The sequence below is a fragment of the Morchella sextelata genome (genome assembly GCF_020137385.1).
Source record: "Morchella sextelata strain SCLS chromosome Unknown scls_12, whole genome shotgun sequence".
Classification (NCBI taxonomy): Eukaryota; Fungi; Ascomycota; class Pezizomycetes; order Pezizales; family Morchellaceae; genus Morchella; species Morchella sextelata.
This window is the reverse complement of record NW_025408627.1, coordinates 352,626-369,965: the sequence shown is the minus strand read 5'-3', so window position 1 is coordinate 369,965 and position 17,340 is coordinate 352,626. Positions and strand designations below refer to the sequence as shown.

The 17,340-nt window shown below is 43.4% G+C and overlaps 3 protein-coding genes across 3 annotated transcripts; all 3 read left to right on the top strand.

Moving 5' to 3' along the window:
• Nucleotides 1-2,506: 2,506 nt before the first annotated feature.
• On the top strand, nucleotides 2,507-2,698 carry H6S33_001993 (uncharacterized protein; the record flags this gene model as incomplete). Its single annotated transcript, XM_044833799.1, has 1 exon — nucleotides 2,507-2,698. The coding sequence occupies one exon, from the start codon at nucleotides 2,507-2,509 to the stop codon at nucleotides 2,696-2,698; it is 192 nt and encodes a 63-aa protein (XP_044693136.1).
• A 4,216-nt stretch (nucleotides 2,699-6,914) lies between these two features.
• Nucleotides 6,915-7,342, top strand: H6S33_001992 (uncharacterized protein; the record flags this gene model as incomplete). Its single annotated transcript, XM_044833798.1, has 2 exons — nucleotides 6,915-7,187; nucleotides 7,244-7,342. 2 exons carry the CDS (start codon nucleotides 6,915-6,917, stop codon nucleotides 7,340-7,342), a joined length of 372 nt encoding a protein of 123 aa, XP_044693135.1.
• Nucleotides 7,343-12,919: 5,577 nt separating this feature from the next.
• H6S33_001991 (uncharacterized protein) lies at nucleotides 12,920-15,318 on the top strand (the record flags this gene model as incomplete). Its single annotated transcript, XM_044833796.1, has 2 exons — nucleotides 12,920-12,975; nucleotides 13,035-15,318. The coding sequence occupies 2 exons, from the start codon at nucleotides 12,920-12,922 to the stop codon at nucleotides 15,316-15,318; spliced, it is 2,340 nt and encodes a 779-aa protein (XP_044693134.1).
• Between the last annotated feature and the right edge of the window lie 2,022 nt (nucleotides 15,319-17,340).

Here is a 17,340-nt window from a genome sequence, read left to right as displayed (position 1 = left end):
CACAGGAAAAACATTTCTATGACGCGAGTAAGTGAGTCAACAATTGTGAGACTTGTCGTTCCTTAATATTTACCACTCATAATTTAGCTCAGTTAAAATTCCAGATTCCGCGGAGGAAATTAGACACTAGCCCATAATGTTATACGATACCCGGATAACGTAAAGCCCGTCCCGAATACCTGGCTGTTAGAGGTCCCTTTGCGCAAAGTCCCCCAGCCCTGGTTCTGGGCCGATTGAAATCGATCGGCGCCAATCAGTTGGATAGAGTCTATGGAGCTGAATTTGATGATTTTCAACCCTATTTCGAGAAGTCTCGGAGCAATAATCCGGAGCTAGTATAATCCTAGATCTCATGTCTGAGATCAGCCTCGTAGATTAAATCTTATACACCGGGCGACAAGAAGGATAGCAATATAATATCACATCATGTCTTTGACCTCCTCTCGCTTTGAACCTATGAGCTTACATTCATTTGGGTTGGCCTCGGAGTATTTACCGCGTGCATACCTTTCTTTTCACTTTGCTTTTTTTTTGTTAGTAAATCATGACATAGGACGTAATAGACGCTTGGAGGAGGGGTAGAGGGGGTGGGCCCACGGTAGGCTTGCTCTTCAGCTACTTCTAAACATTGACAAGGGACTGTGCACTTTCGACTTTGCTATGATCTCAATTGTCAACTCCCCCAACGCTCAGATCACACACCCAGCTGTGGCACAGATAACGTTTTTAATGCTAGGGGGATTTAAATTCTAATCCCAAAGATCAGGCCCATTTGTCTGGCTGAGACCCGATAGACTCATATGTCGATCGATTCGACCCTCATGAAAGTCGAGGTCTGAGGTGGAGGGGATGGATGCCCCCCACTATGGAGACCTAGCTTGTAGGTGGTCCGGTGGTGGCTTATAGGTCTAGGCGAGAAAGAACTCTAACGATTAATGTTGCGACATCAATTGCATGGCGTAGCTAGAGTACATGTAGTGAACATGCGGAATGTTCTCTTCCTTGGAATTAGACGGTCAGGGTGATGTCTAGCTAGAGCAGAGGTGCAGCTAGCGGTAGCTATGTGGCGGTTCACTCGCTTGGTTCTGTATCTAGCTAGGATATCTTGGATAGACACATCCCCATAGCACACAGACACTTACCAACAGATTGGTTTACATCCTCCGCGCAGCAATCGAGACCTGTAATTCGTGAATCGATTTCCACACTGCGCCTATTGTCTATAACGTGCAGTGTACGCATATGTGCACGTTTGAAGAAGAAACATCAAGTAAGATAAGACTAGAAAGAGGGAAAACTGCTGCTTGCTACTGCCAAACCTGGCCACCAAGGCTATTCTTGCACGATTTTCTCGTTAGTCGTTGGTCGTAGCCCGGCCTCGGTCCTTCTTCTGCCGAATCTTTCGACGAGAGCATCTTCTTGATCATCATACTGCGCAATGTGGCATCGAGGATTTTTATCCCTCAGGATAAAATGTAAAGTCAACTTAAATCTAAAAGATAGTATATGTACTCTGGGACTCTACCTACCCATGATCACCCACATGCATCCGTGCGTATGTACCTCAACCTCCGACGTTGAGCCGCATCAATAGCCATCTGTGTGACACTTATCACGCGATCTACAAGCAGTATTTCCTGTGGGAGAGTCCCTGCCTTTCTTTCATTATCTTTTTCTTTTCATTGCTACGTTGCCCTGCATTAAGATGAATTGACCTGCATCACGGTTTATCACTCTCACAGCTTATGTGCCAATGATGGCAAGGTGGTTACTACCTAACCTCAACATAGGAAGCGCTTGTATGTACATACATGTACTTTATCTGTTTATTTAGTTGTACGGCTAGTAGCAGGATGAAATGCATTATTCATGCTTGCTCGCTTCTTGAGTTTCGCTTCTAGCAAGAAGCAATATTCGACCCTGGATGTTCTCGAGGAAATTAAGTATCAGATCTGATTATCCTCTTTTCTTTGGTTCAGTGGGTTATCCGAAGCGTATATTCAACAGTGTGTCTTTTCTGATCTGGAGCAGATCCTCCACGGAGTCGGGGCAATATCCGCCCCCCTCTGGGTGCCAGTTGGTTGCATCGAAGCACCCATACCTACACGCTACTCTATGTATTTTGATATGAGGGGGTAGAAGAAAGCAGCTGGAAATAGGATGAACACGCAATACTCCTGGTGTCACGAGAGGTGAGTTCTGATTTGTTCTGCTTGTCTTACCTCTCATGAGGTCACTTTGGTGGCTCGCACCCACCAATTTGTATTCCGTGGCCACCACTGATAATTGGCCCAACAACGTTGATACGGCATCTCCTAAAGAGCGAGCCGGCAAAATAGGCTTATGGCGCTTCCCAGTTACCTGGCTACTATAAACATTCATGAACCTCTCAAACAGCAGAGCTTAAGATACTATGTTTCTCCACCCAGCGGCTCTTGGCAGCGAGCACCACCCGAGACAAAGCCGCTGTTTCAGTAACCAATGTATGAAGTATGTATCTACGCACATGGAAATCCTCAACACCGATGAACTTCACACCGTTGTGCCGAATTCGCCACTAACACATGCAGTTCAGAATTCAACATTCTATACGTGGCTCAGGCTGGGAGGGCTGCTGGAACTGGCCTTTGCAATGATACATGTCGGAATCGATATTCATCAGACGGTGGTCTTCACGATCAATGATCATGACCAATAAAGTTTAAACCCTGAGGCAAAATTAAAATCGCTACTCAGTTGAACCAATGGTTTCCTCAGGGCTTTCCGAGTTTTAAAAATCTTCTAATTTTTGGGCCTAAGGCGGCTACCTGTCCAACCACCAAGGCTAAGACTATCAGCTCTAGCCCATTACTTACAATGAGGATCCTCTTCATTATATTATATTCAGTGCATAAAGTCGCACTTTTGTGAATTATCTTTCCATATCGAAGAGTCTGAATCAAAATCCAGCACGTAATCTTGCGGCGACATTTAAAGTATGTAGTCCTCGGTTTACTGGGGGGAGGGGGGGGGGGGTGGACTGTGTAAAATTGGTTAATTGATTGAACGAAAATTTGGGGTCGGACTAATAGCAGGGTTGAGTTTTAAAGCTTTATGAGCAGCCATGAGTTTATCTGGCATACAATCGGGAAAGATGCCAAATAAATTTGCATCATCCACTCATCAAGCATCCCGGATCCCATCAGTTCATAAGGCGTGATAAAAGCGACGCGCAGTCCGAAGCCCTATGGTAAGATACCACAATGCTCCCCCCACCCGATTTTTCCAAGGGGGTGAGGCAGACGCTGCGACGCCCGATGTAACCTAGACGTGAACACATGTACATGATAGGCCTATGTGGGATATGCTTAAGAAATTGATGTCTGGCCGAACAAAAACAAACTTGCCGTATAAAATGTCACGTGTTTAACTATATCGAATAGATCTGTTCCCAGTGGAAAAATCCCAACGGGACCCAAATTCCTGATGCCCAGACCCAATCTCGGTGATAGACTCTTGGTTTCGTGAGTGGTAACAATAACGATGGATATATTTAGTGAATGGGTGATATTGTTTTGTAGTGGAGTAAAGAATAAGTAGGAAGCTAGAGGAACGTATGATAAGGTCCATGTTAATCACATAACTCGCAATATCATACTCGAATCCTCTCAATGCATCTTGGATTTATATTAAGAATGGCGCTTGAGGTTTGTGACCTAGTGTCGATTAATAGTAGCTAAAGATTCACTTGGCGAAAGCCAAACCGTGTCTTATATTTATGAGAATCTATGTAGATAAACAGTATTAATATCAGCATGAAGTGCATGCCAAGAGTGACGTGACTTTAGGGGTGGAAGATGACGGCATATTTTGGAAGCACGAGGGTGTCTACATATGTCAGTGGGCCGGGTCACGAGGCGGGGGGCGTATCTAGTTTACCTTGATGCAGGAAGCTTGGATACAAGGCTTCTTGTAAAATTGTCTCGTGCAGGGAAGGGAGATAGAACAAAGAATATGACTTCGAGACCAATTGCCAATGATAGAACTATGATTATTGTCAAACATCAACTCGACTCAACACTTGAAATTACAAGTATGTTCGTCAAGACCTGAATCCAGTCCTCCAACTGTGTCTACCTACCTTGCTCCCTATGCATAGTTAGCATTAGAACGCCTGTCTCCTTTCGAAGATCTCAAGCGAAGGGAATGAAAAAAGCAAATCAAAAACAAAGTATAACGTGTCCTCGGACTTTCAAGTCCTGGTGGGGCTAAGTAGACGTCTCTTAATTCGTGTCTTTCCATGTCGACATGATACTAAGTATGTAGAGCAAGACCCAGCTTTTAGCATTCAAAGAGAGCTACAGGGATACAAACTCTGATTTTGTTAACAAATTCCCTCTAAACTATGGTCTAGCGTTATTGTATTACAGGGAGTTTTGATAGGTCTTGCAGCTGTACTATGCAATTGCAAGGGTTCAGCCCAGCCCAGTTAGAAGATCATGCGAGAACTCGGTTGCCTCAGCCGGCCGAGTCCCTACTATACGGTTCCTCCCTGTAATGTTTCAAACTGCATGTTCTAGTTCAATGAGCACATGGCGTACGGTCGATCCCAACTTGCCTCATATTCCTGGGCTAATTGGTACCCAATTGATGTCGCGGGCCTTTCTAGCTGCCACTGACTAGCTGCATCGCACGAATTGTTAAAATCCTTCTCAGCTAACTTTTCATCATAGGGCAATCCCTCAATGAATATGCCAGTACATATAACGCCTGAGCGCGGCACATATCTTACGGAAACACCACAACCATCCGTGCTGAAAAGTTGCGTACGTATGTTAGGAGTATATGAGGAGGGATCCTTTGGGCTGGTGTGAAAATATCTATGACCATAGACCTGTCGAGATGGAGAACTTACCACACCGCAGAGATTAGATTCATTTTCCACTCTATTCAATTATAAAGCTCCATACCGTATTTCTGGTCCCTGTCATACGTATGTACATATATACATGTATATACTCGAGTACATAACACGCAGTTAGAGTGAAGATATACCAAGTCCGCACAAATGCATAACTGGTAATGAACCTGGGTTTGGGAATATGAGTACAGTCCTTTCCACTATTCATCAAAATTCTGGGCGCAAATTTGTTTGCCTTAAAAGGCAGCGCAATTTCATCAAGGCCTTCCGAAAATCTATGAAGTAGTTATTTTTTTTTATTCGATATGAATCCGTTTCAGCGCCATTTGAAATGCAAAAACGGCGATATTTCTCAATTCTTAGTAGTGACTCAATCTTAATTGGCTTTGGTTTAAATTTGCTTAGATTAGCGCAGACGATCTTGTGTTGATTTCGCGGTACCGGGTGGTTCCTGCTAGGGAATATGTACATGTATGTACTTAGCTTGTGGAGAACGTATGTACATACTTGTACATACATATGTACCCAGCAGTCTAGAGTATCGCACATGGAAAGCCTAGTCGAATAGCGATCACAACCTATCTTGGGCTTTTTTCAGGTGGATCCGATATGCATACCATTCCTTCGGCAAAAAGAAGCGTGATATATATGCGTGAATGCAGAATGATGATTTCTGCAGAGCTTGAAGTCAGTCTTCATTTAAACTAGCCTGTTTTATGAAAGCATTCTGTCATGTTCAATATCATAGACCTGAAGAGGAATATGAGTAGAAATGTACTTCCCTGAGCCTACGGAAGAGGCCGTACATAAAGGAGATACCGCCAGGTTTCTTCTAAGACTATTGTTTTGGTGTCTCTAACAATTCAAGCTGAAGTTTCTTCTTCGTAGTCGAAGCGTTCCAAGCCTAAGAACCGCTCCAATCAAAATAGATGGGAATGCCATCAAGGCATCAATATTGCAATGTGACCCGAACCCGTGCGCCAGGGACGTTGGCTATTTCTTTTTTAGAAACTCGTCGGGCATCCAAGTGAAATATTCCAGCACAGAGTGCTTGATACTTTTAACTAACTCATGTCGACACGCGCACTCATGTATGTTCCCAACACTTATCATGACATAGTGATCGATATCATGATCCTTGTACAGAAGCCACCCAAATATATTGGAGTCGACCCAGCATCCAGACTTTGGTTCGGGAATATGTGGTTAAGCGTCGCCAATTGTTGATCTCTGCATTCCGGTACCGAGAGAAAAGGTGAATGCTGCATGACGATAAATAGGAAATCAGGTACCGGGGGAATTAATTCTTCTGTCAACTGCAGCCGCTTTGACGTTGATGAAATGAACGGAGCGCATGGACGATTATCTGCCCCTCACACATATTATGCAGGTGGCATTAGGGCTCAAATAATACTCCGACTAGTCCGGAGATCGATTTCAATGAGAGCTCTGTGCTTTCGATCGAGAGGTTGGTACGTACTATTCCTGCCGCAATCCGGTAATTCTTGACTCCCACGCTCGCTCAGACAGCATGTCATATACCAATTTACTTATTCCTTTCACCTAAGTAATCAAGGTAAACCTTTCGCATTGCGGCCAATAGCTTTTCAAGTTGACTTAGCCATTCGGAAATAATAAATTATAATGTCATATAATGTATTAGCAAGAAGAAGAAAAGAACGTATAGCACTTCCCTATTCTAGCTAGAGACTAGTAAAGTGCTAGCATAGTATGGAACAGCTTGAATTAACAGGGAATATCGTGATCGTGAATAAGCTCGAAGGTATGTCGAAGCGTTTTGCCTTCGACTCGAAATCCATTTATATTTAAGATGCCCCTCAAATGCCCCTCTCACCATCAACATCAACTCTTCAATTAGCTTTGTCAGCCAGTAAAAAAAAAAGATATTACCAGCATCCATAAATCAGATCAATAAAGTCGATATCGATTTGCCTTTTCGAAATATATCGCCGAAAGTCTATATATCCAGGCCTTGCGAACCAGCATCTAAGAAATGTGTCAACCAATCTCAACCTTGACCTCCACTGGTACCACCTCAGTTCCCTTTGACGTTAAAGATTATGTTCAAATGGACCCATCCTTCGCCTCCAATGTCAACCAAACCTCCTTCGACGCTGCAGAGGGGTTTCAGAGAGACCCATTCTGCACTTTCATCGATGCACTCCCAGCATCTTCCATCATTAAAAAGGCTACCCAGATGGAGATGGGATTGCTATACCCCATTGTGCCATTCCTTGACTTTGATCCAATCATCAAAACGGCGCCTGTAAGTTTGTAAAACACCCATTTTATTGAGTGTTGATGTTAATTTTCTATTGGCAGGTTCCTGGGGTTAAATGCCCTACATGTGAGTTAGCAGGCGTCGAAAGCTGGGTGATTAGAGGAAAGGTCTGCTCCAAGTGTGGAACGCCGTGTCAATGAGTGGTATATTACCATGTATCCCTCGCTGGACGACCTGGGATCTTCGCAGGGCGATGGGGATGAATTGTGGACATGCTAGGAGTTTTGGACTGTGTTGAATTTCGGGATATGAATTGCAAGAATTGTTTTGGTTTATTTGAATTTTGCTTATTTGAGGTGGGTGCTTTTAAGATGGAGGATCCAGATGTTATAGCAAGGTTGGAGGATTATGCAGTCATGGAAGTAACAAGTTGGGAATGATAAACTTTTCTTAATTCCTGGTGCCATTCAAACATCAAATCAGTGACCATGGTGAAAATGCGGAATTCATGGACAAGTGAATAAAGGAAGGAATTGTGGAGGGGCATTATGGGTGTAAAAAGAAACAAGAGAGTACTGTAGAGCCTGGAAATGTTTATGGATAATGGTTAAATGAATATAGAATTAGATTCGGTGGGATAGTTGAAAGTTTCTTAATCAGGGAAGATTTATCACGTAAATCCCGCCTGGTATCCTGTATTATGTTTTCGGATGTGTGAATGCTTACTACTACATTCGACCTTGTGTAGCTAAGGAAGCCCTGGAATGTTTCCTTATGCACGTGAGCGCTGATAAAATGGTCTTACAGGCAGGGAGGCCGAACGTATGTAACAATGAATATGGGTGAGCTGTTCGTCTCAAACCAATTCAAGTTCGATTTAGTCTCGCTGACCATTATATATATCCTCAAGACCATTAGAGTGGGGTATAGCTGGGTCCTATGTATAGGTATATATTACTGACGCCTGGTTCTAGACAAGAATGATTGAGTTAGCCACCATGCGTACCATAAGAAGATTCAGGGTATGAGAACGAGCTTTTATATATAGAAAGCCAGCTACTGGAGGCCCCAATCGTTTGAGTAAAGTATCTTACTGTGGAGATTTTCGTTGAAGGTAGCTGGATGGAACACCACATATTGTGAGATACTGTACCAGTATTGGAGGTCGATTCATCGCTCGGCTCAATGTCCTAAAAATGATGTTTATGTTAGATTACTAAAGAATATGGATAGTGATTGATTAAGGACCCGGGATAATGTAATGTCCTGTACCAAGCTTTTATACCGCCAGCCAGAGGACCTGGAGCTGGGCATACGTCTTTCTACAAGAAGTGTCACAATTAGCCCCTTAAATTCGCAGCCTCTACACCAAGACCGCGCCAAAACTACATATAGTGCCTAAAGAGTGTCAGGCCCAGAAGTTTTGATATCTTTATCCCAATACAGTATCCGCACGGAGTCCGTATTAGGGATTAGACCAGAACCTCTCGATGGACCCAGAGAACACACCATACTCAGCGGTTGTTCGAGATGCCTCGTTGTATATATATATATATGATGTGGGCTATACTGATTTATAACATGAGTTCACCCACTGAATAAATGTGCGTATACAGGGAAAAATAGACGCTCTAGAGCTCGCTGATGTACTGGAGTGGCGGTCTAGTGGTTAGAAACAGTTCGCAATAATCAAAAAAACATGTCAGAAGGATTCGATTGTTCGAACTCGACTGTTCGAACTCGACTGTTCGAACTCAACCGTTACTACAATAGATCCAGTGAGATGTGAAGATAATCGGAGACTTTTGATATTTAGATACGCACTATCCGAACTCAACGACTTTGTTAGTAAACTGACCTTGCCTAAAAGAGTTATTCTTCAGAACTTGGCTCCCTCATGAAATACTAAACCGTCAATACTACCACCATTAGACTGGCATACAAGTTGTTCATATTCTTGTATTGAGGATAGAAATTATTTCTAACTAAGGTTAGTTGATAATGGTCTTAGCAGAGTTATTAGGTATAGACTAAGCTTGCTATTTCTGCATGTAGGGCCGGGTACTGGTTGGTGAAATGACTTTTAGATGTGATAACAATCAGTTCTGTAGGGAAATGTAAAGATTAAATTCCCGGGTATTTAGAAGCTGACCTTCATTCATGACCCTCATTCATGGCCTTCGTTTATGACTTTCATTTATGACCTATAGAAATGGGATTCTATGAGTTTAAATGTGTCAACTTTGAGCAATTGGGATTTGAGGGAAAATTTGAAGTTCGATTTTCCTTGTTCATCTTACTCTACCAGGAGGAATTCGCTCAATCCAGTTCGCCAATGTTCCGGTATTGTTATGTTTATCGAGATAAGATTAAAGTAGAGCAGGTGTGCGGAATATGCATTGAGCGTTGCACAACGCAAAGATACAGAAACATATCTTCGATCCTCGAATGTGTCTTTTAGTTGATTTTTATTGTAGAGTTCTATAATATCTTCAATTTATATCCCTTGAACGCTCGCTCGTGGTTTAAAGAGTTCTGTCTAAGTCCTTGAGTAACTCTTATGTAAAAATGTTATGTCGACGATTGGTGAGTGAGACTTCAGTATTTCTCTAACATAATAACTTCGTTGTGTGTTATTTTGTAAACCTAACGAGCTCAAAAGGGCGAATTGAGTACATAGATTTTAGGCAGAGGCGGTATGTCTGTGAGGCAAAAAGTCAGCTGGGCCTGATTATTCTTTATTATTATTATTTTCAACAAAAAAATTGTGTTCTTGTTACTTAACATTCCTTTATATAAGTGAGAATCAAATTTTGCATTTTACGTCAGCGCAGAATCTAGACCATCAGTCTCTACATAGTAGCAAAGTATACAATACCCCGACTATCACAAAGATTTGGCGTAGTCTGGCGGATGCCCCGGCACTTCTGAGCTATCACCCGGGAATGGGTAGATCATTCAATGTTACGAGAAAGTTATCTTAATCTCATTGATAATAAAAAAAGGTCCTCGGTGGAAAGTGCTATCGCAATGTTGGCACCTGTGATTAAAATATTATTTTGATCGATCATTTAAAGTGGGTGAAAACAAGAAAGAATATAACAATGGAGAGTCAAAGGTATAGCGTATGATCAGTCAGTACATACAGTGGATAGATATCGATGGCCACATTTATGGTCAAAAATGGCTTTTCACCGCAACGCCGAAATCAGGTATGTACCTCTCGCGGTCAATTGATTCGCCCTAGCCCACATGGGAGACGAACCGAAAAATTTCTTCAGCCGCCAGATTGGCTTCTTATCAATCGGGTTCAGTTTTAGTTCTCATTCGGTGCTGAAACGACTCACAAAAATAGCTCCCTCACCGCTCGGGAAAACACGACCAAAAACAAGGCTCGTAACTGGCTTTTAAGCCCATGAAGAATCATCAGGACCAGAAGAAGTACCGAGGTGTACGATAGGATGGATTTGTCTCCGCGGGCGTGTCACGATTTCCAGGCGCCGAAATCGGAGGCCAAGAAGAGGATTGTTGTCGAAACTGCATAATATATGTATATCCTAGTCTAGTCGATTTGAGCATTCTCAATAGGCCCAGACTCGATTATGTTTCAATATTGTTGTTCTTTGTGAATGGGGATTGGCAACTCAGAAATTAACCTAAGTATTACAAATTCAAGTCGTACACCGATCTGATATGGAGATCTCCTTCGTCTATCTGTAATGATCGTGATGTCATGCTTGGTGTTGATTATGTTGTGTGATGCTTCAGAATACTCGTGGGTTCTCAGGGGTCCGGAATTGCTCATGGTAACCAATCAAAATGCTAGATTTACAAGTCATCAATCTTGAGCTATGTAATCTTTGGTGTATTCTCGGTAGACTTGATTTGCCTAGCTTATATCGTGTAGATTAGTCTTTCGTCCCATTCTCGGTCTGACTGATCACACCTTTACCATGGAATTCAGTATAACCCACAGCAAGAAATTTCATTGTAAAACCACAGCGGTTCACTTTCTAAATCCAATCATGGAATCCGATCGCTCTCCTCAAAACTATCCATGTGTGAAATGCATGTGGTGAAATTATCCCATGAAAGATTATAGAGCAGTGTTGTTCCTCGCAACTGATTAGCGATTCCTTGTGACAGGTAGCTTTCAAGTGATCGAATAACCATGGTAGCAGATGACAATAATAGACAATTGTAGGATGGAAGGAGAGAAGAGTAAAGATATAAGGAAGAATATGTCTTACCACGAAAGTGAACGGATGAAGCAATGGTGGATCATATCAGGCAACCGCTCTTTGTCCATTGGCTATGTTTTTTTTAGGACCTCTTCTTGCTTGGTGTTTATCATCGGTGCTCGATTCTCATTACAGATGTAGGGGGAAAGGTCATACATGTAGTTAGTACATGTATGTACAGTACTGTACCTTTTTGTACATGTAGTTTCTAGAATCAAAACTGAATGCAAACTAAATGGTGAGATAGTGATAAGGTGGAGATAAAAAAGTATTTGGACTGGCATTTAGGCGAACGTGATTTAGCGATGTCACTATACTACATGTACATGTAATGTGGGCCGCTCGTGCACGCACACATGCATAGAACCCAAGAAACGTAAGAGGATGGACATGTATCACTCATATTTAGTGATCCTTCTACGCTACACCTCATACAAGGGTTTGGATTTGTGTACGTACATGTATGCACGGAACACATGGGCATTACTGGATCCAAGGGGTCTGTGTGGGGGGACAGAAGACTGAAGCCTGAGAGGTTCATGTATGTGCATTTATCCACAGCGATTTCCATAAGTTCTGGATTACGCGAAACATCTATTCATGAGTTAACGGATACCTAAAATCCCTTTACCTATAACTACATGTACATGTACATGTACATCTTAATGTACATACACGTATGTACGCGCCAGTATTTGTAAGACATCCCAGAAAATCTCTAATGTCTATACCTCCAATAGATATTCATGCTTTTGTTGTTTGTGAATCAATGTGAAACACCTATCCTAGATCTACAAGTGCATGTATATCCTTCTCAGATGCTGCGGAAACGTAGAGTTCTCATACATAGATGTAAGTCATGCCATGCTTATATACATGTCTGATTTTTTCTATTGACTTTCAGTCTAAGAGGGTTGAGAATTAGAAACTACATGTGCATGTACATGTACACGTAAGTACATGTATGTACAATTGATATGGGATTGTAGTACATTTATGGCCGTGATGTACATAATTCACCTTCTCAGCTACATGTAACCCTACATGTAGTGATATGGTAGCAAATATACATGCAAATCGTACGATCGTGAGGAGCTCCCTATCGTATCATAAAAATAAGTTTAAATTCATGGTGGCGATTTCTGTTTGAGAAGTTACATAGACTTTATACAACCTCAACTGCTGTATTTTTCTACTGATGCTGGGGTGGTGTAGAGGCTGCAGAATAAACCAGCAAACATAAACGAAAAAATAGTATGGTAGGACTGCCTAAGGAAGCCTCTGTCATAGATAACCACCAGTTTGCAACCCTCACTTCTATCCGTTATTTCATCTCGTGCTGCTACGTCTTAATCGCTAGTCATTCACCGTCCACCATCCAATACCATCCACCATCCATCATCCACCATCCACCATCCACCATCCATCTTCTGGTTTTGTTCCAACACCTTTGGTGTCTTCACCATTAGAGACTGGCTATCAATCTAGTCTTCTCTTAGTATCTCTTACCAATTCTGCGTCAAATAAGTCTACGAGATGCCGCTCTGGTATCATCCTCCACCTGTCCTTGTTGAGGAGGGAGGGCCTTCTGTGTAAGTTATCCATCCTCATCCCATTTTCTGGATTTAACTAATGGAATCTCTATTGATAGTCATGGAGGACCTATCAATCCACCTTTGTACTACCACCCTCCTCCAATCTGTGTTGATCCTTCCGAGGACGCTGTTATCCCATCAAATGGAATCGCTGGGGCTTTGCCCATGCCTCCTCCTGTTCCAGCTTTTCATGGAACATTTCCTCCTCAAGGCTTAGGTATCTTAACCGGGACGTCTTCTGGTGATGGTTCAGCTTTCCCAATAATGCCCGGAATGTATCCTGTGCCTTTTCAGGGGGATATATCCAGCTATACCGGATTTAAACCTGCCGAAGAGTCCAAACCCGGGATGATACCACAACCTGTTCCAAGGGTTGACACCCCAGGCACCCCCAGTGCAAGTCCGCGTCGATTCAGAGAACGGGTCTACTACTACGATGATGAAACCAATGAAGTCCACATTTCCGATCCGGAAACATCTTCCAGGCATCGCACAAATCTTGAACAGTTGAATGCTCCAGCTCAGGCCAATTCACCTCACAGTAGCCAAACCCACCAATATAAAGCATACTACATTGACGAGAATACTGGTAAAAAAATCACCATTTCGCCGAACACACCTCGAGCAAAGCATAGATCTCGTCGCCTTGAACTCACCAGGGAGGGCAGCGGAGAGTTTGAAGTCAAGCTTTGGCATGAGGGAGGTGATCACACCTGCAAGAAGAAAGTTCGAGTTTTCAGCGGACCAGGTGGTGTTGATGATGTTGATATTGACCTCAGCGACTGCCGGATTTGTCAGGGTCAAGAACCTCATGAGCCCTCCACGAGCACCAAGGAGGATGAGCAGCAGAAAAAACGGCTAGAGGAACAGAAATTTAAAGATAAGATCCGTCAGGAGGAGTATGCAAAGATGAAGGCCGATGAAAAACTAAAACTTGAGATTCGCAAGGAATTGCAACTTGAAGATGCACAACGCCAGGAATCAGCAAGATTACAAAAGCTCGAAGCCGAAAAGCGGGCCAATGAGAAGGAAGCCGAGCGCCGGGTAGCTGCAGAGGCCGAGAAGGAGCGCATCCAAAATCTCCTTGAAACCGAATTGAAGAAACGCAATGAGGTTCACCTAGCTGAGCTTGAAGCCGAGAAGGAGCGTCGTCTGCAAATGGAACGTATCCTGAGGGAGGAAGCCAAACAACACCAACTTGCTGTAGAGATGCAAAGGGTGAGAAACGACCAGTTAGTCAAGATCGAGGAAGAGCGAAGAAAGGAGCAAGAAGATAAAGCCAGGGAGGAGGCTAAACGACGAGAGATTCTCATTCAAGCCGAACAGGAAAAGATACGCCGCGAGATTTGCGCTGAGTTTGAAAAGAGGGAACGAATCCGGCTCGCAGAGATTGAGGCGGAAAAGAAGAAAATTGAGGCGGAGGCACAAAAACTCCAAGAGGAAACCAAGAAATTCCAATTATCAATGGAGATTGAAAGGGAAAGACTCGCTAATCTAGCAAAACTTGCGGCCGAAGAGAAGAGAAAAATTGAGGAACAAAAGGAGGCCGCAGAAGTTGCCCGTCAATCTAGGCTCGATCAGGAGCGCCGTCACATGATCGAAGAGATTAATAGAAACAAGTCAGAGCAAGATCGAATTCGAGCGGAGGAGTGGGAGAAGATTCGGGCGGAGGAGATAAAGCGCATGAAAGAAGAAATAAGGAAAGAACTCAGCGAGCAGGAGGTTCGAAGAATCGCAGATGAACAAGTCAAAACTGAAACCCTTAGACTCCATCAGCTCGAATCAGATCGTAACAAGTTAAATGAGCAGATTCGCATTCAGCTGGAAGCTGGTAGGGAGGAGATCAAAAAACAAGTTCGCAACGAACTCGAGAAAGAGGAGGAGATGAGATCCATGCGTCTTCAGGCTGAATACGCCGCTCTGAAGGCAAGAGTGGAGGCCGAAGCCCTCTCCAAAGAGCAAGCTCAGCTACGCTCTCTTGCCGAAGCGCAGGAAAAGAAGAGGATTGAGGCCAAAATTGCTCATGAGGAGGGCATAAAGCGACATCAGCGTGAGCAAGCCGAAGCGGCGATGAGAAAACATGCTCAGGCCCAGGCAATGGCGCTAGAACAGGAGAGACTCAAGAAATTATACGAAGCGGAAGCTACAAAGGTAGCTACTATGGCCGCAGCAGCCGCTGAGGAGAATGAGATGAGAAGAATTATTAGAGCGGAGATTAAGGAGGATATGAGGAAGTCACGTGGGCAGAACGAGGCACAGACAGACGGAGTTTTAGGAATGACGAGCAGGTTGCCGACGCACAGGAACAGGGTGCAGGTGCGTTGGGATACGGAGGATTAAGGACAGAATCTGTCCGGCTACCTAACTAGAAGAGTTTACTTACGGGGTGCACAGTTATAGAAGTTAATCACCATGTTACACCTTATTTTTGGTTTGGAAAATGGGGATTAATTTTTGTTACATTATCACTACGCACACGGAGGTATAACTACTAGATAATAGATAATTGAAATAGATTGCCCTGAACAAACGTCTATCTCCTCTTCTATGAATCTGAGGTTACACGGGTACGTTTCTTGATAGCTAAATCAATTAATAGCAGGTTTTATACTCATGAAATGTCACTCGACTAACCTAACTATCACTGACAAGCGTTTATGTAATATAGTAAAAGCAAGTGTTAACGTGTATTATTAACTTGTTTGTGGGGTGCACCCAGGATGTTTGAAGTGATGCACATTTTGGCCTGATAACGCTTTTAGCACAACGCAACATGCTCCCTAAACTCAAATTTCGAGTGTAGGACGTCTCTGTAATGCCTAAGAATTCATTTGGTGTTTTTTGAATATGAAATAACCACCCCTCAGGCAAGAAGTCACTATTAGGCGGCCAAAGCCAGTAGTAAAAAAACCCAAAAAAGTATCAATGATAGACCTTTTTTATTTATTTTTTTCATTATGAAAGGAATCTGCACACTTAAATTGACCTCAAGATAGACTTGTATGAAGATTAATTCTCTCATGGTTGAGATATCACCAAACATCATTTTCCGACACCCTGTATACATAGATCAACCTTTGTTAGAGAGTAATCTTAGTGTATAATTGCGCACCGTTCTGAACCCGAACCACATATAGCACATAAATCTAGCGCTGCTGTCATCTTGATTACCTGCGCGCTTGTCTCGGGCTATCATTCCATCTCCATTCCCAGTTCTACTTCGGGCCTGTCGATACATTGGCGGCGCATGCCTTTCAACGCACCCGCAAACTCCAAAGGAATTCCCCTCGACACGTGCGATCTAAATCCTTATTTTTCTGCTTCATCCTGGTATGACTGGCCGAAAAAATGGTATGGAACTCGCCATCTAGAGTTTACCTCTAGCCCCTCGTTTTCTGCACAGTTCTTAATTCACCTGCCTTAGCCCGATCCAGATACAAATAGCTGGATCTGTACTTCGCATCTCAACCGCAACCGCTCGTCATAAGTCTCATCTCGTGGCCAGGAAAGGGACAGTGCTGTTTGTTTGGGTGCACTTCTCATGCATATCTGTAGTTAACCCAAATAAATGCGCTGTTTCATAGTCCCGTCTAGTGCAGCTGCAGCTGTGATGGGCCTGAGATGGGATCGATGCTTATTCGTATACATTAGATGCACTATCAATGCCAATGCTGGTAAATCTAATCTATCACAATTCCATGTGCCTCCATCTTTGAAACAACGTGTTGTTTCGTAGCATTTGACCACATGCAGATGCAGGGCACGGAAGGGCATACAGCGAGTGATACCACAAGATGCACATTTACAATCCTCCACCCAACCCCATCCTGATAAAATTTGTTAGGGCGGCGGAGAGAAAGATCATCACCAAAGGGCACTTTGGCCTTTCCTTAACGTACCAGGGGGAAAGAGAAACCAAAACCAAAAACTAGTTAGGCGTATCGCGAAGTAGCCTGCAGGAGCAGTAACCACGCCCGAGGAGTGCACAGCCATCTTGTTGTCCATCTATCTGCCTTGCAACCTGGGACCGGCTGTACAAGAGGATGGAGATGGATGTCAGGATAGCAGCAGCAGCAGGCACTCATTACATGTAGACTTCCATCCATGCTGGCTAGCTAGCTGTCCTTTAGCTTCCTGGCTTCGCGCCTCCTCTTTTGCACTGCATATATCAGATCAGATCAGATCAAGATAATTGATCAAGAGTCCCCACAGCCAGGATTAACACTTCTGGTTCTAATAGCAGCCACGCAATGTGGCATGAAAAGGTACAGCCAGGACAGCGTACTCCTCCCAGCTAGTAGTCTCATGATCCGTGTAGGTACAGTTATCTAGACATTTATTTTAATCATTAAATCGTGCACA